The 26,754-nt window shown below is 36.4% G+C and overlaps 1 protein-coding gene across 1 annotated transcript in view; it reads right to left on the bottom strand.

Annotated features, from left to right (window-relative positions):
* The window catches only part of ZGRF1 (zinc finger GRF-type containing 1), a 53,142-nt gene that overhangs the window by 12,918 nt on the left and 13,470 nt on the right, over positions 1–26,754 (bottom strand). The window contains exons 7-18 of the mRNA XM_068975563.1: positions 25,113–25,163; positions 23,487–23,573; positions 21,621–21,806; positions 17,072–17,225; positions 13,045–13,706; positions 12,025–12,163; positions 11,315–11,499; positions 10,333–10,529; positions 6,908–7,047; positions 4,122–4,265; positions 2,110–2,224; positions 759–1,021 (exon numbers count right to left, since the gene is read on the bottom strand). Coding sequence (XP_068831664.1) covers positions 759–1,021; positions 2,110–2,224; positions 4,122–4,265; positions 6,908–7,047; positions 10,333–10,529; positions 11,315–11,499; positions 12,025–12,163; positions 13,045–13,706; positions 17,072–17,225; positions 21,621–21,806; positions 23,487–23,573; positions 25,113–25,163 — 2,323 coding nt within the window. The remainder of the gene's footprint in view (positions 1–758; positions 1,022–2,109; positions 2,225–4,121; positions 4,266–6,907; positions 7,048–10,332; positions 10,530–11,314; positions 11,500–12,024; positions 12,164–13,044; positions 13,707–17,071; positions 17,226–21,620; positions 21,807–23,486; positions 23,574–25,112; positions 25,164–26,754) is intronic.

The following is a 26,754-nucleotide window of genomic DNA, read 5'->3' as shown; positions in this document are numbered from 1 at the left end:
GAACTCCGGGAGATGGTGATGGACAGGGAGGCCTGGCGTGCTGCAATTCATGGGGTCGCAAAGAGTCGGACACGACTGAGCAACTGAACTTGAGTGAAGCCTGGCTTGTTGCAGTTCATGGGGTTGCAAAGAGTTGAATACAACTTAGCAACTGAACAACAACTTGAGTGAAAATATGAAGAAAGGAAAAACTAAAGGTAGATCAATTAGAAAGCTGTGTGAGATCATGATAACTAATACATGCTAACTTTACTAAGTGCCTCCCATGTGCCAGGTACCATTCTGAGCTCTTTATCTATGTTAACATTTGATCCCCCAAACCTATGAGACAGATGCTATTATCAAACTTTATTTTACAGAGGAGGGAATGAGAGCTAAGAGAGCCCACACTCTCACTAACTAGGCGATATGGAAGTATGTTAAAGGCCTGGATTGAGTGGGTACAAATGAGCGGGAGAGGATAGAAAATGTGAAATGAAAATGAAACATCAGTACGAAAAATAGGAGGAAACTAGAAGGGACATCTCAGTGACTGATCTAATGGGGGGAAAGAAAGAGTAAGAGAGAGGGAGGAGGGTTAAGAGAAAATCACTTAATCTATAGAGAGAAAGATACTGACGGGGGTTCAGGTTTGAAAAAATCTATTGAGTTATTCTGGAATCTTGTTTGACTAGGAAATTACAAAGGTGCAGATTGAGTGACACAGCTTATATAACAATGTATTTACTATTAGAACTGTTTTCTTTCCTGCTTCTTACCGTGGATGATCGTGATAGGGAGGGTGTGAATTGCCAGTTCCTTCGCTTCCTCAACACTCTGGCGTGACGCCATCATTTGCGCTATCTGAATTAGAGCTGCAGCTTGATCCTTGTTTAACTTGTGCGCCTGAATTAACTCACTAGCCAACTTCAATGTTGCTTCTGTACTGAGTAGTTCAAATTTTGTGTTGATATTTGAGAAGGCTGGTGGGATAAACTTTCTCTTATTGACTCTCTTGTTGTTCACTGTAGTTGATGAAGACCTAGTAAAAAGGCAGCGTGAAAAAGATTTTTTTTAATGAAAGGCTTTTGAACCAGGTAAGTAGACCTATTTGTAACTTAGCCTTCACTTTATAAGCATCACAGAGAATGGTTTTTTTGGAGACACAAATGAACATATACTCCAGTTTGGAGGAGGGTGGATGAAAACAGAACATTTGTTGAAAACCTACTATACGCTGGCAGTATGCTAAGCATTTTATGTTACTTGATGTAATCTTCACAACAACACTAAGTACTTATTTATCCCATATAGAGGTATAGAAATATTAACCTTTTCCCCCAAAAGCACACAGTTAATAAGTGGTATGCTAACTTTAAAGCCCATGTTCTGTTAAACAAAACCAACTAAGACAATTAATATAGCTTCCATTTAAGGTAAAATGGAAATAAACTGGTTTTATTTCTATTAAGACTGAATTTTAAAAAAAAAAGACTGAATTCATTTCAAAGTAGACAAATGACATAATGGATAAAGATATTTACTTTTTTACCTAGGACTTCATTATGGTGAAAAAAAATGAAATACCACAAGTTAGATCATAACATTCCAAATTAGAATGTAGACTTTTTCTATCACTTTATAGTGAATTCAACATGTCACTTCCAATTTTTTAAAGAAAGGGACAAGGTGGTTGAGAAATTAAAAATGAAGATATAGGTTATGTCAAGAATAAGATCAGTATCAATACATATACTGTGTTAAAGCTGTAAAATGTTACATAATTTTAAATGTTTAATAATTTGCAACATAAAAGTACAGATAAATAAAAAAATAAAAACACTCAAAAGATCCTTAAGAAATTATTCCTTAAAAAATGAAAAATATCTGCAGTAACCCTTGTTAGCCCCAACCACAATAAATAAATAAACAGATTAATTGTTGGGAAATGATGTGTACCTCCCCTTTCTCTTTTTAACTACTAATGAAGAGGAACCCCATAATCCCTGAAAGAAAATTAACACTTTATTGGCAAAAATTTATGTAATGTACTTTTACTCCATTTTCATACTCATGATTAGTCACCATTTTTGAATACCACCAATGACCCAAAGGTAAACACTGACTTACATTGCTATCAGGTACTGTGTTAGAGGCAGAGTAGCTGGATTAAAGTAGTCCCGAATATTTTTTAAAGTGGTCAGCTCTGTGCTGGCATTACAAACCAATAAGGCGTGGACCACTGCTATAGACGGAATACAAAACATGAACATTTAATGTAAACAAATGGACAAAAAAAATTAAAAAAAAAACTATTAAATGTCCATAAAACTCAGTTATATGGATTAGTCACAACATAAAATAAACCCTTAAGTATATGCAGAAGTCCTTTTATCCATTAAACCAGTATACTACCTGCTCATTCATATTTTATAAACTGCATAACATATCAAGTTTGGACTTCCATATATCAGTTAATGAAACAAGAACAACTGTTAGGGCATGGCGACACTGCTTAACAGCTGGCGGTTCCATTTAATCAGCATACCACATTGTACTATATAGTAGCGTGTGTGTAATTTGAACATTTTTTTTCTCAGTTATTTTATAGAAATATAAGGAAAGCAGAAAATTAGAATGCTGTTTATTGGTGAGGAAACAACTGCAACAAATATGAAAATATGCATTCGAAAAATGACAAGTGTTCACTTAATTAGGCTCTTACTGAACTCAAGCTGATTGGTGAGGTTTATTCAGTTCTAAAGGGGGAAAAAAAATAAAGTTTAAAAAGTCTATGAAATAGGTGAAATGGGTCATTAAATGCCATGTCTTAATTAGTTATGGATCAAATTGAACCATCAGAAATTATTCCAGAGATCAAAATGTATAGAGAAGTAACAGATTCATAGAATTGGATAGGGATTCAGCTTACCAGGTTGGGAAGATCCCCTGGAGAAGGGAAAGGCTACCCACTCCAGTATTCTGGCCTCAAGAATTCCATGGACTATATATAGTCCATGGGTTTGCAAAGAACCAGACACAACTGAGTGACCTTCACTTTCAGTTTGAGCTTACTAAAGCTTTCTTTATTAAAAACTAATAATAATTTAAAAAATAAATAAATAAGGCTCATACCCTATTGTGTTATTAAGAATTTCTTAGGACCTCCTTGGCAATCTAGAGGTTAAGACTCCATGCTCCCAATACACAGGTACAGGTTGACTCCTGGTTAGGGAACTAAGATCCTGCATGCCACACAATATGGCCAAAAAGAAAAAAGAATTTCTAAAGGCAGATGATAAAATAGCCTCAAAATGAAAATCATCATATCCAACTGCTCACAAAATCTCCTGTAAAATCTACAAGACCTTCTCAATATAAAAATGGTTTATTAAATATATACTACAAGAATAAACCAAGAGAATTAAATAAATCAAGAACCAGAACTTGTAAGAAATTAAGAAAATTCTTATTTATATTTTTAGAAATCAAGTATATACCATGTAAAATTCAACTATAACAGAACACTTAAGTGAGAGGTCAAGATTTTACTGTACTGTTTGTTAGTGCTCTGGGACTTGAGCTATAGAAATATTCTGTATACATGTTTTTAGGAACATCGTATACAGTAATAGGAAGAAGTGAAAGTGAAAGTAGCCCAGTCGTGTCTGACTCTTTGCGACTCCCGGCTGTCTGACTCTATATGATCCATGGAATTCTCTAGGCCAGAAGACTGGAGTGGGTAGCCTTTCTCTTCTCCGGTGGATCTTCCCGACCCAGGAGTCGAACTGGGGTCTCCTGCATTGCAGGTGGATTCTTTACCAACTGAGCTATTAGGGAAGCCCAACAGGAAGTAGAGGCGGATGTTTTTTGTTGGCTTTTTCACTGCTACCAATCCATCTGCCTCCACCCGCCTCATGCCTGTGTGCTCAGTGGTGTAACCCCATGGACTGCAGCCCACCAGGTTTTTCTGTCCATGGACTTTTCTGGGCAAGAATACTGGAGTGGGTTGCCATTTCCTTCTCCTTTTTTGTTGGCTTTAATCAAATGATGCCACACAAAGTTGGCAGGCTTGCTTACAGTGCATCACATGTCTTTCATTCTTTTTAAATATAAAGTAATATGGTCATAGTAATACTTACTGTTAGTGGGCCAGTTTGAAGGGAAATAACCTTTCAAAGGTAGAAGCTCTACCTCATTGATAGATGATGGTCCAAAGAAAGTACTACATGCAATAAAGGTATCCAATTCAAAGTCTAGGGTTTTTGAAACCACCCAAAGATCATCTGAAAAGACAAACACTTTTACAGGTCTCAGAACAACCCTCAATCCAAAGCTACCTCGGATTTTCTTTGATGCTTAGTCCTACACTGGTTTTCAAAAAACAAATATGGTTATTATAATTGACATGATTCCACCCAAACAGAGACCTGAACTGGTACCATTTCATTCCCACGATTTTAACTCAATTTTATGCTTTTAAAGTTACTTCATAATTATTTTTAAAAAAAACACTATAAATAAAAACAACATCTAACTCATTTTTCTCTTATAAAACAGTTTTATAGCTACATTTGATTTTTCCAAGGGAGAATATTAGCCTAAAAAGATGCTCTGCCCTTTAATGGTTTCCATGCTCAAATAAATGTGGCAATCTGTGGATAGAATACAAGTTCTCTTAATAGACTTCCAGTTAACAGATGCTCCAGATTAATTAATGTTCTCCTTTCTTCTCCACAGTACACTGAGCACTCACGGCTAGTAGGCTACTTTCCAGACTACCCCTGCATTATTTCTACCATCAGTTTGAATTTACACCTACAACGAGTCAATTCCATTTGTTCTAAAACTTACTTATAATATTAATAGCTGTATTTGCTGCTTTACTTTATAACTTAGTGATTTCCCTGGTGGCTCAGATGGTAAAGCGTCTGCCTACAATGTGGCAGACCCAGGTTCAATTCCTGGGTCGGGAAGATCCTCTGGAGAAGGAAATGGCAGCCCACTCCAGTACTCCTGCCTGGAAAATCCCATGGATGGAGGAACATGGTAGGCTACAGCCCATGGGGTTGCAAACAGTTGGACACGACTGAGCAACTTCACTCACTCTTTTATAACTTAATCACTATAAGTATGAAGGAGAAAATTACTGTTTAAGGTTGTTTAATGTGGAACCAATTTTTAAAATTCTTATATTAACTCACTCACCCCTACAGAACTATTTTTTTTTAAGGAAATATATTTAGGAAACTGAGGAAAAGCTGACCTATAGTATAATTTATACCCAATTTACTTAAAAATATCTGCCAATTGAGGTAACATATACTTAAGCAATTTCCTATTTGCAAATACTTTTTTATTTAATGTTCACAATTTTAAAAAGATCTCCAATTCAAAATAGCTGACAGAAAAAAAACCTCTCCTTTCTCCCTAAATCCTATTGAAATGACAGAAGACATATGAAATCCAAATCCAGTACAGTGCTAGAAAACAGCCAGCGGTGGGGCCGGGAAAGCCAGACTTTGTCAGAGATTCTTAAGGAAGTCACAAAAAGAACGGGACAAAAAGGATGATAAAATCTTACAAAATCTTACAAAGCTGGGAAACCACTAATCCTTCAGAGATAGAAAGGAATTCTAAAAACACACACACAAAGAATTTCCCCCAGCAGATTCCTAGGTTAACTCCAAGCTTACCAACCAAGGAATTACAGGTACAGAAGGCCAACGGGAACATTATTTAATAGATGATGGAATAATCCTATCACTCTTGGAGCAGTTGACTCCAGAATCCATCCTGAGGTTAAACTCTGGGGAAAAAACTAAGGCTACCAAAAGGACTTTGAGCATGAGAAATGCGGCAGCAATCCACGTAACTGCTAAGCACCTAGGATAGGTAAATAGATCAGAGTCCATCAGCAGGTCATGTATGTATGGGAATTTTGTGTTTTAAGTAAAACACAATAACCTATGTTACGTTCTGGGTCAGCAGACATTTTAAATGTCAGATAGGTAGTATTATTATTACTATTTTATACATGAAGGAAGATAGTCACCATATATATATTTATATATCAACGAAAGATTACATGAAAAGATTATAAACAACACAATAATAAAATGGGTAAGGAGAAATATATAACTAATAAACACATGAAGAGCTGTTCAACATCACTGGCAAGCAGAGAAATGCAAACTAAAACCACAATGAGATCATTTTATACTCATTTGAGTATGCTGAGTCACAAGATAGGAGTATAAATTGATGTCACCACTTTAGAAATCAGTTTGGCACTACAGCCTACAGGTTTGTGTGGCATTTTCATTTCCTGTAACAGCATTTTGATTCCTGGAATTATATCTAAAAGAAACTCTTGCACATCTACAGGATAGTATAAGAATATTTATGGCACACTGTTCACAATGGCAGACCTTAGAAACCAAATGATCATCGATGGAAGAGTGAATGAATGAACTGTGGCACAGTCACAAAATAAAATGCTATACACCAAAACAAGTAATCTAGACTAGATTTTAGATCAACATCAATAATATCTGTATATTGCAGCAATATATTATACTATTAAGTAAAAAAGATAAATTCTATAAGATTACTTACAGAACTATATCACTTGAGAAACATTTTAAAAACCTTAAAACTTAAAATATGCTTTCTAAGGACCTTATGTACACTAATTTGGGTTAATTATTATGTTGGTTTCACGACCTACTCCTGTGATTTATCCTCACCTAGCTTGCTTTAGTTATTTGATTAGTTATTTTAAATGATCAAAGTGAGTCAACAAAGCAAAGCTAAATCTAGTACCTATTATAGCTACCTATAGTTCATACAAAGAGCACACAACACACCACACATATAACTGAGATACAAGGCTAGACTCAGTCACAGCAGCATCATATCAACCCACCTTTGCTGTAAGCAGATGAACTTTCTTTCCGACTCAGTTTAAGATAAAGTTTGCTCTTAGGTTCATTATAAAATTCAGGATCTACAGTAGTAAACTTCTTTAGTTTACCGTACCGTTTTCTTTGAAAATCAAATCCTTTTCTGCAAAATGAGTACGAGACAAAACTGAATTTGAATATTGAAGTATGAAGTTTGAGATAATTAACATACATTATTCCAGGTGTACAACATCATGATTTATGTGTATACTATGAAATTATCACCATAATAAGTTAACATCCATCACCACATAATCACAAAGTTTTTTTCTTGTAAAAAAAAAAATGGATGAAGTTTTTTATTTTTAAATAAATAAAGGGGAATTCCCTGGTGGCCCACTGATTAGGATGCCAAGCATTCACTGCAGAGGACTTGAGTTTGATCCCTAGCTGGGGAACTAACATCCCACATGATGCAAGGCATACCAAATAAACAAATATATTGAATTTTTTTAAAAAGCACTGAAGAACTCATTGCATGTATAAATTTTTTTTATTGTAATGAGAAATCTTACTCTTATCAACTTTCAAATATACAGTAAAATAATATTAACCACAGTCACCATGCTGTATATTACATCTACAGGACTTATTTTGCACCTGAAAGTTTCAAAGTACGAATGTTTTTTTAAAAATTTCTTTAAAATAGAGTATGAAAAGGAAAGAACCAAAGAGTGTGTATGTTTATATGCTTTTATATACTGTTGTTCTGATTAGTCAATAAGTCATGCCCGACTCTCTTGTGACCCATGGACTGTAGCCCCCATGGACTGTAACCATGTAATTCCAGATGTTCAAGCTGGATTTAGAAAAGGCAGAGGAACCAGAGATCAAATAGACAATATCCGTTGGATCATCAAAAAAGCAAGAGAGTTCCAGAAAAACATCTACTTCTGCTTTATTGACTATGCCAAAGCCTTTGACTGTGTGGATCACAACAAAATGTGGAAGATTCTTAAAGAGATGGGAATACCAGACGACCTTATCTTCCTCCTGAAAAATCTGTATGCAGGTCAAGAAGCAACAGTTAGAACTGGACATGGAACAGCAGACTGGTTCCAAATCTGGAAAGGAGTACGCTGAAGTTGTATATTGTCACCCTGCTTATTTAACTTATATGCAGAGTACGTCATGAGAAATGCTGGGCTGGATGAATTACAAGCTGGAATCAAGACTGCTAGGAGAAATATCAATAACCCCAGACATGAGGATGACACCACCTTTATGGTAGAAAGCGAAAAAGAACTAAAGAGCCTCTTGATGAAAGTGAAAGAGGAGAGTTTAAAAGCTGGCTTAAAATTCAACACTCAGAAAATGAAGATTGTGGCATACAGTCCCATCACTTTATGGCAAATAGATGGGGAAACAATGGAAACAGTGGCAGACTTTATTTCCTTGGGCTCCAAAATCACTGCACATGGTGACTGCAGCCATGAAATTAAAAGATGCTTGCTCCTTGGAAGAAAATCTGTGACCAACCTAGATAGCATATTAAAAAGCAGAGATATTACTTTGCCAACAAATGTCTGTCTAGTCAAAGCTATGGTTTTTCCAGTAGTCATGTATGGATGTGAGAGCTGGACTATAAAGAAAGCTGAGCACCAAAGAATTGATGCTTCTGAAGTGTGGTGTTGGAGAAGACTCTTTAGAGTCCCTTGGAGTGCAAGGAGATCAAACCAGTCCATCCTAAAGGAAATCAGTCCTGAATATTCGTTGGAAGGACTGATACTGAAGCTGAGACTCCAATACTTTGGCCACCTGATGTGAAGAACTGACTCATTTGCAAAGAGTGTGATGCTAGGAAAGATTGAAAGCAGGAGAAGGAGACAACAGAGGATGAGATGGTTGGATGGCATCACCGACTTGATGAACATGAGTTTGAGCAAGCTCTAGGGGTTGGTGATGGACAGGGAAGCCTGGCGTGCTGCAGTCCATGGGGTCGCACAGAGTCCAACATGACTGAGCGACTGAACTGAACTGGACTGTAGCCAAACAGGCTCCTCTGTTCATGAGATTTCCCAGGCAAAAATACTGGAGTGGGTTGCCATTTTCTTCTCGAGGGGATCTTCCTGACCCAGGGATCAAACCTGTATCTCTTTCTACTTGTGCATTGGCAGGTGAGTTCTTTACCACTGAGCCATCGGGAAACACACTTTCATATGTATATATCAGTTCAGTTCAGTTCAGTCGCTCAGTCATGTCCAAATCTTTGCGACCCCATGAACTGCAGCATGCCAGGCCCCCCTGTCTATCACCAACTCCCGGAGTTCACTCAAACTCATGTCCACTGAGTCAGTGATGCCATCCAGCCATCTTATCCTCTTTCATCCCCTTCTCCTCCTGCCCCCAATCCCTCCCAGCATCACAGTCTTTTCCAATGAGTCAACTCTTTGCATGAGGTGGCCAAAGTACTGGAGTTTCAGCTTTAGCATCATTCCTCCCAAAGAGCACCCAGGACTGATCTCCTTTAGAATGGACTGGTTGGATCTCCTATATATACACAATAAAAATATACTGTGTCAAAGACAAGCCTCACAGAAACGTCATTACTTTTTAAAAGAGACAGATAGGAATGGTATCTAAAAGAATACTTCAGTTTCTATAACTGTAAAATGGAGTAATAGATTATATTTCCATAGCTTATAAATTATGACAATTAAATAATATTGCAGAGTGTTTAGAAGAGTACCTGACATATACAAGCTCCCAATAAATGCTGTTATTATTAAATTATCATCCAAATGATCATTATTTTACTTTTTGGGTAATTCAACTTTTATAACAACTGTTTCCAAAAAGTAGCATTCTATGACACTATAAACTATGTAGCTGAGGTTTGTGAATGATCACTATGTATTATCCTGCACTGATAAAAATTATTCTTGGGATTTGTTTCAGAGTTTTCCTTAGGATTATGATTAATGTAAAAGTGGTTAGAAAAATGGCATTCCTGCCAGTAATCTTGATATTGCTGACACTGCTCAATGTTTGTTTAATGTGGTTTACTTGCTAAGTTGTGTCTGACTCTCTGCAACCCTGTGGACTGTAACCCACCAGGCTCCTCCGTCCATGGGATTTTCCAGGTAAGAATACTGGAGTGGGTTACCATTTCTTTCTCCAGGGGATCTTCCTGACCCAGGAATCAAATATACATCTCCTGCATCTCTTGCATTCGCAGGCAGATTCTTTACCACTGAGCCATCCCAAATATCTGCTCAATATTTAGACGGGACCAGAAACAGCTTTAGAGAATTATTCCCATTTTATAGTTATAAAAACTGAGGTATCTTTTAGATATTTTTCCTAACTCAATCTCTTTGAAAACTGGTGATGTGAGGTTACTATTTTGATACAATTAGAGGCAGTTACTTAGCATCATAAAACATACCTCACGAAAAGTTGGCATTCCTCATAGAGGGGTATGTTTTGACTTCTTAAGTAGAAGCCAATACTTTTTATATCACTTAAAACCATGCTAGGTAGAGATTTTTCCTGTGTTGAATATCCTGGGGTCATTTCTTCAAACCACTTAAAAAATTTACATTGGTTAGCTTTGGGTCCATCACAGGTATAAAAGAGACGACCCTGAGGGGACAAAGATACTGAAACTTAGTAAGAAAAATAATGTTTTTATTTATTTATTTATTTTGCTGTCTTAGTACCATGTTTGTCAAGACTTTTCTAAAAGCTGCTTGGAGACTTCTCCAATATTATTTATGAATTCTTGCTTTTGCAACTAAACTTAAGTCCAAATTTACAAACTCAACTAACGATGAAGTGGAATACGCAAGCAGTGGAGGAAAGTTGTATTATGAGTGAAAGTACAGTTACAAGTACAAACCAGCAGTCAACATTATACACATTTTACTAACTTCTTCCATAATAATGTTATCAGCAATATGAATTAAGTCAGTATGCTTCTCTATTCCTCTGGCCTTATCAGTTTTGTTACTCATACTAGAGACCAGTTTCAGCCCTTACTTTCTTCAGGCTCATCCCTGCAATCGCTAAGCCCTCAGGTGGTGACACATTCCCTTCTCAGTGCTCTTCCTGTAATTTGCGCATCCCTCCTATTTTATAAATTCCAGTATTATATAAAATTTCCTTTTACATCTTTTTCTCCATCTGCTACTTTGCAGCAAGTTCCCAAGCAATCTGAAAGCTGATCTTAACTCATATTTTTGTATCCTCGAATGCAGATCATCTTTCAGAAAAAATGTACTGAGTGTTTACTATATGTTAGTTACTAAATGCCTCAAGCAGAAGACTCCTAGTCAAGACTTAACACTTTAACCTTTTGTACAGCAACAGGTACCAAGACTTTTATAAACAAGTAAGTCTAACAAAAGGAGGGGAAGAGGGAAAAACACCTTATTTGGACCTTCCTTTTTAACCATGACCAGTTTTGCAGGCTGCTGATGATGGCAGGATGGCACATTATTGTCTACATTTTTCAGTTTGTCTCCATCTGATGATGTGTAAAATGATATGTCAACTTTCGAAAGAGCTTTGTGCAGCCTTTGTGCTAATCCAAATAGCAATATATTTAAATGTTCTACAAAAAAAATGTTTAAGGTAATTTAAAAATATATACAGATGAAAATTAAATACAAAATAATTTCACATTTGTATCAGATATGTACTATTAGTTAAATCTGAAAATAGCCTTTGACAGAGTAAACTGTAACATAACATTAACATCCATTTTTAAAAAGACGAGTATTACTCTTGTATTAAAAAACAATCAAAACTAATCACACACCATACTTAAAATTTCCTACTTGATTTATCAAAACTACCTCTAACACTTCTAGTTTTAAAAAAAATTTTATACTACATATTGAAAAAGATAATGCTGTCATTTCCCACTCTTAAATTGTCTTAAATAGACAATTTTGATCTGAAATTAAAATATGTTACTGTCAAAACCTGGATTAAATATATAGAAAATACCAAATCTCAAGCAGAAATTTAATGTAAAAATTCATAATATAAGATACTACACTTTCTCACAGTTATACTATTGACATTAAGCAGCAATCAATCATAATAAAATTTTTTAAAAAATCTTGTCTCATACCTGTGAGACAAGATGTAAAAATCTGCTTATAATGAGCAGGAGACTGAAAAACAGCCGGTATGTGAATTTGCCTTTGGGGAAGACATGCAGATTTTACTTTCTGTCCACTTGGGAAGCATAGCTCAGAGTCATTTACCTCCTGAAATGCAATAATTCAAGTTATTACAATAACTCCAGAAAAATACTGTTCATAAGCAAATTCTATAGGTATTTTTTCTTTTGATTTCCAGAATGCATGAAAATCATTTTCTAATTTTAAATGAGAAATTGAGTATAGCAGGAAAGGCTATGACATCGCACTTTTAATGATAAATGAGACTAACTTTTCTTGTTGGCCCCTTAATAAATTTTTAAATATTTTTGTAGGAAAAATTTATCTGATGTGAATGAATCATTATGTATCTCTACTTCTGGTCACAATTACAGTAAGAATTGTTCATAACCAATGTAAATAGGATGTACCTTTACCGTAATAATGATCTGGTCAGCAAAACTGAGCTGATAGTGAAATGAAAATAATCAAAACTGAGCTGATAGTAAAAATGAAAACAACAGTAATAGTAGTGGTGGAAGTGATGGTGGAAACAGAACTATAATTTAAATACCTTTTATGTGCCAGATACTGCACCAAACACTCTCAAATATGTTAATTTAGTGGTTTCAACCTCTAGAAAGGTCTTAAGTCAAAGATGTGACTGGGACTTTCCTGGTGGTCCAGTGGCTAAGACTCCATGCTCCCAATGCAGGGAGCCTGGGTTTGATTCCTGATCAGGGAACTAAGATCCCATAGGCCACAACTAAGACCTGGTGCAGCCAAATAAATTCATTAAATAAATAAAAAGAATTTTTTTTAAAAATGTGACTGTAGCAAGAGTTCTGGAAAACTCTAAAAAAAAATCCTAAAGCCACTGGCTTTAAGACTAAAATCATTTCACCTGTATGACTTTGGTAATTCTTTTGCTGAAATTCAGATAAGTACTGGAAAAGATGCACCAAGAAAACGCTGGTACATTTCCTCACCTGTAAATCTCCTGTTAGACTGCAGTTGTAGTAGGCATACTCTCCTAACAAATTCTGAATTTCCTCAGTCTTAGAAGCCTCGTTTATATTCAAAGAAAATGCCTTCTTTCTGCAAACCGAATCTTGACTGCTAAAATCCTGCTGCTGCTGTAGAAGCATGTGTTTCATCATTTGTAAATGCACAGAGTCTAAAGAAGTTTCATTCACAGCATCATTCTCTCTTTCACCTGTGTTACTAAAATGCATCCCAGAAACAGCCTCAGCAAAGAAGCCATCTGTTACTTTCTCATCAACTCTGTCTGGAGCAGTCAAGTTGCACTGGCGTATATTTTGATATTTCAGCCACTTGCTTTGAGTAGATGTATTATCAAGAAGTGAAACATCACTTGGAGTCACTTCCCTAGATTCGTTAGAGAAAGAAGCTTCACTTTGGTCCTTGGGCCCAAAGCTAAAAGAAGGAACTGCTGACTCTTCACACAGGCTGAATATGGGAGAACCGGAAGACTTTTGCCTGTCACAGTCCATCATAAATGAACAAGAATCTAAGTCAGGTGGCCCACTGGCAGGTGGCAAAGTAACAAGCGGAGCTCGGGTTCTACTTACTTCAAAGGAAAGCCTTTGAAGGTTCTTCTTATTCTCCAGAGAACTTGATTTTTTCATTACTGAAAAAAAAAGAGCTGATTAAAAATGTATTATAGATATCACTCAATCTTTAGAAAACAGTGGGTATCCATACAAAAAAGCAAAAATTACCTTCTGCCTTGTGCCAGAAAAGAAAATCACATTTCCTTTTAAAAAATTTTAATGGTTTTGCGCACACAAAAATAAACTAAAAATGGATTAAAGATCTAAATGTAAGACCAGAAACTATAAAACTCCTAGAGGAGAACATAGGCAAAACACTCTCAGACATAAATCACAGCAGGATCCTCTATGATCCACCTCCCAGAATTCTGGAAATAAAAGCAAAAATAAACAAATGGGATCTAATTAAAATTAAAAGCTTCTGCACAACAAAGGAAACTATAAGCAAGGTGAAAAGACAGCCTTCTGAATGGGAGAAAATAATAGCAAATGAAGCAACTGACAAACAACTAATCTCAAAAATATACAAGCAACTTATGCAGCTCAATTCCACAAAAATAAATGACCCAATCAAAAAATGGGCCAAAGAACTAAATAGACATTTCTCCAAAGAAGACATACAGATGGCTAACAAACACATGAAAAGATGCTCAACATCACTCATTATCAGAGAAATGCAAATCAAAACCACAATGAGGTACCACTTCACACCAGTCAGAATGGCAGCGGTCCAAAAATCTGCAAGCAATAAATGCTGGAGAGGGTGTGGAGAAAAGGGAACCCTCCTACACTGTTGGTGGGAATGCAAACTAGAATAGCCACTATGGAGAACAGTGTGGAGATTCCTTAAAAAATTGCAAATAGAACTACCTTATGACCCAGCAATCCCACTGCTGGGCATACACACCGAGGAAACCAGAATTGAAAGAGACACATGTACCCCAATGTTCATCGCAGCACTGTTTATAATAGCCAGGACATGGAAACAACCTAGATGTCCATCAGCAGATGAATGGATAAGAAAGCTGTGGTACATATACACAATGGAGTATTACTCAGCCGTTAAAAAGAATTCATTTGAATCAGTTCTGATGAGATGGATGAAACTGGAGCCAATTATACAGAGTGAAGTAAGCCAGAAAGAAAAACACCAATACAGTATACTAACACATATATATGGAATCTAGAAAGATGGCAATGACGACCCTGTATGCAAGACAGGAAAAAAGACACAGCTGTGTATAACGGACTTTTGGACTCAGAGGGAGAGGGAGAGGGTGGGATGATTTTGGAGAATGGCATTCTATCATGTGTACTATCATGTAAGAATTGAATCGCCAGTCCATGTCTGACGCAGGATACAGCATGCTTGGGGTTGGTGCATGGGGATGACCCACTGAGATGTTATGGGGAGGGAGGTGGGAGGAGGGTTCATGTTTGGGAACACATGTAAGAATTAAAGATTTTAAAATTAAAAAAAAATAAATTAAAAAAAAATTTTAATGGTTTTGGTCTCAAAAAAATAAAAATTTCAAACTTAATTTTAGACTCTGAAACCTTTTTAAGGTTGATATTGAAATCCTTCTCTTTTTCTTTTCTTAGCTAATAATTTCCATTCACCACCACCACACCTACCCCACCAAATACTGCATTATATTTATATAGCACTGAAATTTTCAAGTACTTTACAACCAAGAAGGGATTCATCATTCTCACTTTACAGATGAGGTTGCCAACCAAGGCCTAGAGGTAACATAACTACCAATTGGCAGAGTTAAGACAAGAAACCAAACTTAGGTTTTGTTCTCAACTTTATATTCCTTCTCCAGAGACTGAAGTTCAAGGTTTATTTATTGATGTGTTATAACCTCTCATATATTTATTACACTCATGGATTAATATGTTGACCTTCAAGGTAAAGAAGACTTTTAGCTTTATTTTGATACATTGTTATGTGATAAGAGTTCAACTGTGGTAAACACATGTTATGGCAGATTTTGGCTGAGTTTCAGAATTCCTTTCAGCATCACTAGTAGTTGATATATTCCTGAAAATATTAAAAGCAGTAATATTTGCTGAATAAATAGTAATACTGCATGAGAACTATATCAGCTTGAAGTTTTTACCTAAAATGCTATGGTTTCCTATTTTATAATAATGTTCCTTCTTGACAGAGTTTCTGTTTCGTTGGAAATAAACCCTGGCAGTCACTTGGGAGGGTAGCAGGACAGCAGGTAAGTCAATGGCATTCTTTTGTAAAGTGTTATGATGTAATCCTAACAAACTGATTAAGCAACATTGACAGGAAAGTTAAAACCTGATTAAATAGTAAAAGTCATGGCAGGTCTGTGTAGACCATCTGTCTGTCACTATCACTTCACTTGTTTTCAATGCTCACTCTTCCCACACTGACTCTTTCCTACCTTGCTTCTTCTACCACCCACACTCACTAAACCTTCCCCAACCCAATTCTCCAGACACTTTACAGCTTTCATTTTTATATCATCCACCCACAACCAAAAAATTACCTACAACTTTACTCCTCACTCAGCCTAACTTCAGAATCAAAGGAAGATACACTGATGAGATTGCAAGAAAACAGAGAGGAACAGAAGTTAGTGGAAGAGATCCTATAGATATATTATCTTATCAAGAAGCAGGAAATTACTCATAGGGAACAGGTGTAATGTATGACGACACAGAAGCCTGAGAATGCAGTTGAGGTCGCAGCAGTTGAAGAGCTCCCTGATAATGCCAGGATCCCAGAGCAAAAGAGGGGAAGCTAAGAGGTTATGAGAAGGTCAACCATGATTGACATTCACAATGAACCCGTTCCCTGGGAGGGGAAGGGGCTACAGAGGGGCCAGGCTCTGGAATTACAGCTGTGAGAAGTGTTGGCAATGGTAGAGGTCTGAGATGAGAAGATGAGAGGATAAAGAAGAAGGAAGGTACCAGAGAACTAGAAGGGAGTACTGGATTTGGAAGTAAGAGCTGTCCTCAACAGAAAAAGTCAAAGCAGAGTGTGGGAAGGCATGAGGGTATAAGACAGTGAGTCTGGTTTCAAGATTATTTTTAGTTTAGTAGCAATCTCTCACGAAGAAGGCGATGGCACCCCACTCCAGTACTCTTGCCTGGAAAATACCATGGACAGAGGAGCCTGGTAGGCTGCAGTCCATGGGGTTGCGAAGACTCGGACACGACTGAGCGACTTCACTTTCACTTTTCACTTTCATGCATTGGAGAAGGAAATGGCAACCCACTCCAGTGTTCTTGTCTGGAGAATCCCAGGGACCAGGGAGCCTGGTGGGCTGCCGTCTATGGGGTCACACAGAGTCGGACACAACTGAAGCAACTTAGCAGCAGCAGCAGCAATCTCTCAAATGAAAAATTTCATTTTACATGGACAGATAGATTAGAACCATAATTAGATAATTACAGGAACAATTATGTACGTTGAGAAAGTGAACATTACCAGGTAAAGTTTGCGTTTTCAGGGACTCCTCAGAGAATTCTAGCATGAAGTCATCATCTCTTGAGTTAAAAGATAAAGTAGAAACAGGGCTTAATGTTGAGATCTTCTGTTCTGGTGACATCACCTACCCGGAAAGAAGAGACTAAACTACAGACCAAATCCTCTTATTGCATTTTTCCCCTATAGCCTGAACAAATTCTAGTAACTGTATTATAAAAACAATGCTTTCAAGCACATTGTGCAGAGCTATAGTGGGGCAAAGTTCCTTCCAAAAGGGGCAGGACAGAATACATGCACTAAAATAAACAAGGATATTGGAAAGGGAAATACAGAACATAAACCTGTTAGATTTATTTGAAATGGGTCAGATTCTGATTTGGACTGATATAAGTTATGGGGATTTGGTTGTGAAGATCAGGTTCCAGTCTTAGGGACACAGGCTTAAGCAGACCTCATGTCTGGAGCTGGGAAGGCAACACTTCCTGCAAACCCAAGGCCTGAACAGCTTTCTCTTTATGCCCTTAGGTCTAGGGTATATCTACAGTTGATCTAAACTTCAAAGTATTGCTTCTAAATGGAATAAACTCCTAATATATTCCATATCTGAACAGTCATATCATCTCTATGTTATTCTCCTTCTAATAGGATTTAATTTTGTTGCTACTTCTAGAAATTAATCACCTTAAAAATCTAATATGGGTTGCAGTGCTCTGTGATAACCTAGAGGGGTAGGATGGAGTGGGAGGTGACAGGCAGGTTCAAGAGAGAGGGGACCTATCTATACCTATGGCTGATTCATCTTGATATGTGGCAGAAACCAACACAACACTGTAAAGCAATTATCCTCCAATGAAAAAAAAATCCAGTATGAATTGAACAGAGCTGGGGCCAGGGCCTCAAAACCAGCTGGAATCGGGGCTTCTGCTGCCACTAACTCTGTCTCTTTCTCTGCAAGTCTGCTTCTGTGTCTCTCCCAGTAGATCAGACTCTTCTGCATGGCAGGAAGCACAGCCCACTGAAAAATTCCTAAGAGTCCCACCGTTAACCACTGTAGCAGACGCTGTTGCCGTCCTGCCATGTCTCCCTGGCCTATCTCGGAGGTAATCTACGGTTGGGGAATTGCTCCTCTACCTGTCCCAGGCTTCCTACCTCAGCATCTACATCTTTCTGTCTGAGGACAGTGGCTGCGACAGCAGGTAGAGCAGGCAAAACGTGCCAGGTGGTTAACACAACAAGGAGTAACCTTCAGCCAAAGAGATGGGAACTGGTATGTGAATACCTTACTTTTCTTATTCTTCAGGGAGGACAATCCTGAGTTTTGTTTTACAGGCCTCTTAGTGGGTCCCCAGTACGACGCAACACCTTTTATTATTGCTTTCTTCCCCGTCTCCCAGTGTGACTGTGTTTGCAGATGGGGCCTTTAAGAGGTAATAAAGGTTAAATGAAGCCCTAAGAGTGGTACCCTGATCCACCAGAATTAGTGTCCTTATAAGAAGAGAATTCTCACTCTCTTGCACTCTCTTTATCCATGTGCACATACCAAGGAAGTATACATGAGAACATAGTGAGAAGGTAGCCGTCCGTATGCCAGGAATAGAGTTCTCATCCGAAACTTGATCTTGGACTTCTACCCTCCAGAACTGTGACAAAATAAATTTCTGTTGTTTAAGTCACTCACCCTCCGTTACAGCAGCCCTAGCAGACGAATAGAGCCCTGCAGCTGACTGCACTCAGTAAAGCCCACTTCAGTCCACTTTGTTAAGTCAGAAATCCAGGAGGCTTTCTCCTCCCCTTCCTTCACTCTGCTCTCTACATCCAATCTAGCAACATCCATGCTTCTGACTCCAAAATTTATCTTACATCTAACTACCAACTCCTCTATACTTTCACTGCCGCAGTCTCTTCTTCAAGTCACTGTCATCTACAGCTCATTTTAACTGGGTTCCTTGCTTCCACCACAGTGTCCATCAAATCCATCTTCCATACAGCATCCAGCAAAACCTTTTAAAAATGTAAATGTAATGAGTTTTCTGCTGAAACCCTTCAGTAATTTCGCAATGGAACATAGACCAATGTTAAACCTCTTAATCTGACCTGCAAGACTTCATGTATCTGGTCCTACTCACTTTCCCAATTTCATTTGATTACTGCTTTCCCTGTGACTTTCCACAATCCAGCTACTATGCCCTTCGTTCACATTCTTGAACCCACCCAGCTCTTCAGTCTCAGGGTAATTACACTTGCTGTTTCTAAGATTCACCAAAATTTTTTACTGACAACTATTAAAACTGTTTAGGGGATTCCCTGGCAGTCGAGTGGTTAGGACTCAACGCTTTACTATCGGGGATGGGTTCATCCCTAATTATGGAACTAAAATCCCACAAGCTGCAGGGTGTGGCCACAAAAACAAAGCAGAAAGAAAAACAACTTTGTTCACATTATACCTTATTTTTTTCCCACGAAGTCCTCTCTGTTGATTTAAAATTATTATCCAAATAATTATATAAATGGTCTGAATCTTTAGGAGGGAAATCTAAAATTGCTGTTGGGGGGGGGAAAAAGCATGAATATTTATATACTAGTTTGTTCAATGTCAAATAACTTTTTAATATTATATTTTATTTATAATATACTTACAATCATTTTTAGTCAAGTCCTTATTAAACTCAGCTCTCACTTGAAAATTGTCTTGAATAGTAAAGCTAGTATCTCCTTTTGGAAAGTTTTCTTCATTTGGAAACTAGAAAATAGAGATTCATTTATCAGTTTAGAAAAAAGTGTGTATACATCCATAACTTTACCTAACTATCTATATATACATATATATATAGTTTATAGTTATAACTTGAGACACAGAAAAACAAAGAGATGTTATGAAGCCAATTCCATTCAGGGAAAGTAGAGTATATTATATTTCATCAAATCGTATGGCTCATATTTCTTATCTCTTAACATCTTTGAGGTGGGCATACACCTTGAAAATAAAGACATTTTACATCTCCATAGCACAGACAACAGCTGGGACACAGTTATCTCTGCCTGTGCAAGTGCAACTACATGCAAGAGTCATACTGGTCAAATAATGATCACAAATATGAATTTGTGCCTTGTTAATATTGGACATATTAAAGCAATTCTATTGTTTATATGTCCTCAAGAAGATCAAACTACGGTTTAGAATCAAACAAAAAGTATTGTATTCATGGAAAGACAAGAAAACAAAGCAGTGTGATATACAATAAAACTCTATGTTCAAATAAATCTAAGAGTCTTTCACTAAATATAACATTAAAAATCCAAGTGAAGGTGAACAAAGTTCTGAAGATCTATTTCGTAGCACTGTTAATGTACCTCCCACTACCAAAGTGTGCACATAAAATGGTGAAGATTGTAAATTTTATAGTATGTGTTTTTTACCACATTTTTTAAAAGGCAGTGAAAAAGCACTGTGTAAGGTTAATTGACTAGTGTTAATTTCTTAGTATCATACACTATAATGGTGCTTCTTACAGTTAATTATAGTATCTTGGGATTTTATGAAATACAAGATAATTTTTTAAGTTCAGATACTGCTGTGTGCAAGCAATCTGTCACACTTCTAAAAGTTCTTATCTCTTTTGGTAAATCCAGTCATTTTGCCTTAGAACACTTTTTATAAACTTGGGATGTAAAACATGACCATACTGATGTATGTGAAAATATTTAAAAATAAAACAAATGGACATAAATTTCTTTTTCAGTATGGAGTACTTCTTTATTCTCCTCTCAAAAACAAAACAAACAAGAAATGAGAAATAGAAACACCTCTTACCTTTGATGAAACTAAGAACTAATGGTATCCCTGAATTACAATATATTAAAAGGACGGGGAAACAGTGTAAGCTTAGCAATATGGAAGAAAGTCAAACCAAAGTACCGACTACAAGAGCTCCTAATAAGAAATAAACAAATTGATAAACCCCAATAACCATGGTAATGCTCTGTTTCTTAAGGGTGGAGGTTACACGGCTGTCTTCACCCTGTGGTAATTACTGAGCTGTGCACTTATTCTGTATGTGTTTTATGCTTTAATATAAAATGGAAAAATTTTAAATCTCTTTAACAGATACTGTTTCAAATACATGTATACATCCTTTTCTCAATAACCTCTTCTATCTGGTAGCAATGAGAGGTACTTACCACCTACTTAGCAGGGGAGAGGGGTGGATATCAGAAGGAAAACAAATCTAATAGCTGTTATAAAATATATTTTCTACATATAATCTGCCTATTTGCTCTTGTCATGAATTCCTAATATTCTCTGAAGTGAAAAATAATCAAGTTCCTGATTCTAAAAAAGGCAGTAAATCTTTCAAACAGTTTTATCTTACTTACTTTGATTTATGATGCTTCATGTGAATTTACTAAGCTGTTTTTTAACTTACAGCTGTACGAAGATGTAAATATGCTTTCTCTGCAAAATTTAGTATTGACATAAAGAAAATGATTTGGCAAGGTGCGACTGTAAGAATAATTATACCTGCAAGAAGTCAGTCTGCAAAAAAGTGCCAGGCAACGCTGGTGTCAAAGAACAAGCGTTTGTTGTGCAGCTTTCATACACAGTGCCATCCAAAACCTGACTGCATTCGACCTGAGAGCTGTGTCCTCTGACCACCACAGTGCTAGAAGCAGATCCTTTCACTTGGTGCCCTTGAAACTCAACAGGCTACAGTAAAGTATTAAAACGAGCAGTGAGAAATGTATTTACAATGCATATATACAAAGAAAACAATGCATAATTCAGTTTTCTATTAAGTATTACTTTTTTTTTTGGCCATGACACACAGCTCGTGGGATCTTAGTTCCCCAACTTAGGATCAAACCTAGGCCCTAGACAGTGAAAGCACAGACTCGTAACTATTGAACCACCAGGAAATTCCCCACAGCTCTGCATTACAGACATCATGTGTGTGAGTGCATGCTAAGCTGCTTCAGTCGTGTCCAACTCTTTATGACTATGGACTGTGGCTCACCAGGCTCCTCTGTCCATGAGATTCTCCAGGCCAGAATACTGGACTGGGCTACCATGCCCTCCTCCAGGGGATCCTCCTGACCCAGGGTTTGAACCCGTGTCTCCCGTGGCGCCTGCACTGCACGCGGATTCTTTACCACTGAGCCACTGCGGAAGCCCCTATAGCCATCATATTATGCTACAATGAAGTTTCTTCTTTTCTGTATACTAACTGAACTGCAAGCTCCTTGAGGGCAGAAACTCTTCCACTTCATCAAGGTATCGTGTGCATTTAACACCATGCTTGGAATGTAGGAAGGGAAGAAAGAGAAGGAACAGAGGAAGCATGTCCTTTGTTTAAAGGTTTTGTAAACTATCAGGCTATTAGCAAGGGAGATGCTGGGCTCTTAGCCTCCCAGATAATCAGCTCCTGTAGCTCTGAGGACAAACGAGGTCTAAGAATATCAAGATGGACATGTACCTCCGAGGGGTGCTCTCACCCACCCGAGACCTGGTCTGCTTTCAGACTGCAAATGGCTTTCTCTGCTGCCCCCTTGAGGGTTCTAGGATTTTTACTCTACACAAGGTGACAAAGTCTACCCAGAAGATGGAAAAATAGTGTGTAGAGCTGAAGGAAAGGATGTAAAGAATGAATTTATTTCTAACTGATAAATTAACAAAGTGACAATAATATATAATCTGAACATTCTTACTTAAAAATGGAGATTTTAAACCACACATTTTAAAGGAACTAAAATGCCTCTGGAACAGGAGTTTTGTTGAAAACACTCTGAATTTTAAAATATAACACATATCAATAAAAAAAAGTCTAAACCTTTAAAGACTGTATATTACTACTTTGCTTGATGGGGAATACAAATTCTCTATAAGCAAACAGATGCCTTGCTTTGTTAGCCACTATGCCTATCTTTTCCAGAGGTATGTTGAGTTTTAAGAACAGAATCATTATTTACAAAACCCACCCATATATATCCTGTTATCTCTATCAATTTTTGCTGTGGAGTGGGTAGTACTACTTAGAGCTTTGATTATATATACTTCTACCCATTTAGCCTGAAGTAAAAGTGGTGAAGTAAACTATAGTAAATGAAAAGCTATGGACATCTTCACTTTGTTCTGCACTGAACATTCATTAATGGTACTTTATATATATCATTGTGTCCAATCCCTAAGGTATCCTATGTGTATATAATGCATTAGTCAGTGACAGAGAGAGGGCTCAAGACCAAAAAAGGGATAGCCGTCATTAGTTTTTCTTGTTCTTAAAATCAGGTTAATTCATTTTGATCACTAACCTGTCTATGAAAACTCTAAAGTTGTGTCAAAAACAGCAGGAAAACATAATGAGTAAAAAAATCAATTCATAAATTTTACCTTGGGGTCTTTACAGGCTTCTCTCTCCACTTGTTTAGGAATAACAGCTAGAAAAGCAGTCTCTTCTTCAGTGCGCAAGGGAAAGAACTAGGATAAAATATCAATTCGTGTGTTAACTAAAATAACTTTATAGGTGGTTTATGAGTTTGGTGGGAAAATGTTCCCAAACTTAAAGCACACGTCACCTCTATCTCGCATCTCTCTGTACATATACACAATAAACTACCCCTGGCAAAGGAGTGCTCTAGCAAAGAAAGGACAATACTAGTTAATGTAAAACCTCAGCATATTAGAAAATTCTAATTCTGAACTTTAATTGAAATCTTCTAAAACAGTATGTTATAAATCCCATACTAAAATTTATGTTAATGCAGATTATTTAATTCAAAAATTAGTGTGAAATTAAAAGAGGAAAATCATAAAAAGTGTAACACTTTATTTAAAAAATGAATCATTTTCTAGCAACTCTAAAACACAAGATATAGACCACAGCAACTAGTCATTTTTAGTTCAAGTAACTAAAATAGCCATAATTTCTAATGTGAATTACAGACTTGGGAGACTTTGAGACTTAACAAATGAACTCAACTCTAGGAGTAATTTTATGTTTAATAATTATGAAGAAAAAAATTGTCACCAAAAGAGGTAAACTGTATTTCTTCACACATGGTCACTTTCATTTATAACTCTATAAGCACAACTGCCAATCAAGTAGCTCTTAGAAACATTCAACTCATATTTTAGAACTAGCATTTTTAATACTAGTGAATTTTAAAACTTAATTAGCATGGCATAATAGCTTCTAGTTCCTTTGCTATGTGTGAGCAATTACACTTACATAACAAAAGTGAAGGTGGCATTAAGCATATCCTCAAAGAGCACCCTACCTTTAAATTTTGAGAGTGCCTTCTATCACTACTATATATGAAGAATTTGTTTCAGAGTTGTAGCAAGAAAGCTATTATAAAAACAAAAATGTACTTCGATATTAATACTGAAGAGATTTAAATTACTTTTATTTTGCAAAAGATTCTAAGACCTTTGTCATTACTGTGAGATTATAAAACATTTTGCTTTAAAAATATATGACATTTATTTTAAATGGCAACTCATCCTGAAGGGAAAAACAGTGACAGTGTTAATTTGAAATTTATACTTCACTGAAAAAGTTTAAACCGTATTTTTTTAAGTGGAAAAATAAAGTAAGAATGTGATCATTTGTAAGTTAAATGAGGAAGCTGCTGTTATGTTATACATTTGATCTTGTAATACTAATATAAGGGTGAAAAATGATTGAGTCACCACACTGAATTTTGTTTTGTTCCGTGCTGTTTTAAGCAACACAGCCTGCAGATGCAGCTGTAACTGTCAATGGCAATTCTTGGATTAGGTAATGCTTGCAAGTTTGCAAAATTAGCTTTATGATAAAAGATTTGTTATTTAACCAAATCCTATTGGCTACACAGGGCACTTACACAAGCCTGTAGGCTCATCTAAATGAGTAGAAAAGTGTAACTAATTACAAATAAATTCGAAAACTGGCAATATAAAACACAAACATATAATTACATGCCATACCTATATATACAGATACAGTATCTGATTACATTTTTAAAGTTAATTCACCTGCAAAGACTGAAGTGATTCACTTGGTTCAGCTTCATTTTCTTTTATCATCTTAGGAACAGAACATTAATATAAGCCAAAAGATAATAGTAAGTTAGAAAAAATAAAGGATACCATTAGTAGTAATCAAAGAAATAAAAGGTAAGTGTTGATTAAATACTATTTCACTTAGGAAGAATTTTAAAAGATGTTAGTACTGGTAAATATAAAGTGAAACAAATATTCATTTGACATTAAAACATGAAAATATTTCAATCTGACTTATATCAACATCTAAGAAAGTTGTTCTTGGCCTTTCAAATTATCAGTTCCACTTCTGAGAATTAAATCTAAGGAAACACTTTAAAATGTAAATAATCATTTATGTGCAAAATTATCTACTAAAGTTTTATTTACAAAAGCAAAATGCTAGAAATCATCTAAATGTCCAAAATAGGGAACAGCTTGTCCAAAGCATAGGATATCCACAGGATGGAATGGTAAGTAACCTTTAAAAGGTACATTTAAGAGTTTTTAATAATGTGAGAAAATAAAATATGATATTAAGCAGAAAGGATATAAAACTATTTAGAATAAAACTATTTGTACCCATTAATCTAACCACATTTTTTAATACGCCAAAAAAAGCTGCAACTGTTAACAGTAATTATCTCCAGGTGATATACATGCTAAGTCGCTCAGCCATGTCTGATTCTTGAGACCCTACAGACTGGAGCCTGCCAGGCTCCTCTGTCCAAGGGATTCTCCAGGCAAGAATACTGGAGTGGTTTGCCATTTCCTCCTCCAGGGGATCTTCCTGAACCAGGGATCAAACCCATGTCTGTTATATCTGTTACACTGGCACGAAGGTTCTTTACCATACAGGTGGTTTGGTAAGTTTTATTTTTTTACCTTTTTCTGTATTTAAAAAATGAGGAAAAATTTGATAATATTTTTTAAAAAACAGTAACATGAAAAATAAAATATGATACAAACTAGGGGTAAATGAAACAATAAAAGAACTGTTTCTTCAAATGTGCTAAAAGCATCTTCACTGGGAAACACTAATTTAGATAATTTATTCTAGAATTTCAATTCACCCCTAATTAGTATTATTAATTTTTTTAAAATTTATTTGACTGTGCCAAAGCTTGGTTGCAGCATGCAAACTCTGAGTTGCATGTGGGATCTTAGTTCCCCAACCAGGGATCAAATTTGGGTCCCCTGCATCGGGAGCTTGGAATCTTAGGCATTGGACCACTGGGGAAATCCCAGTATTATTTTTTACATTATTTCCATGGTTCCCAAACTGGTGTAACAAGGTACTTTGGGGTGCCTCAGTGTACTCAATGGGGGCTCCACAAGATGATTTAAATTTGAAGGAAACACCATGTCATTAGACATCTGTCAGAAACTGAACAAACTACTAATTCAAGGTAGCTCAGTTTCAACATCAAATCTCCTGTCATTTCTGTCAGTGACATCTTATCTTTGTGAAGCTGGGTTTTAGGAAATTACTATGATAAAAATCAATTACCATGCAAAAATCAGTGTGGACCTAGAAACTGAATCTATTCCAAGGTTTGAGAAACTGGACAGTGTCCAACAAGTACATGCATTCCATTAGTAAATGTTTAAAAATAAAATGCTTATTGTAATCATT

The sequence above is a fragment of the Capricornis sumatraensis genome, chromosome 7, assembly GCF_032405125.1.
Source record: "Capricornis sumatraensis isolate serow.1 chromosome 7, serow.2, whole genome shotgun sequence".
Lineage (NCBI taxonomy): Eukaryota > Metazoa > Chordata > Mammalia > Artiodactyla > Bovidae > Capricornis > Capricornis sumatraensis.
The sequence above is the reverse complement of the archived record's forward strand: the minus strand, read 5'-3'. Positions and strand labels throughout refer to the sequence as shown.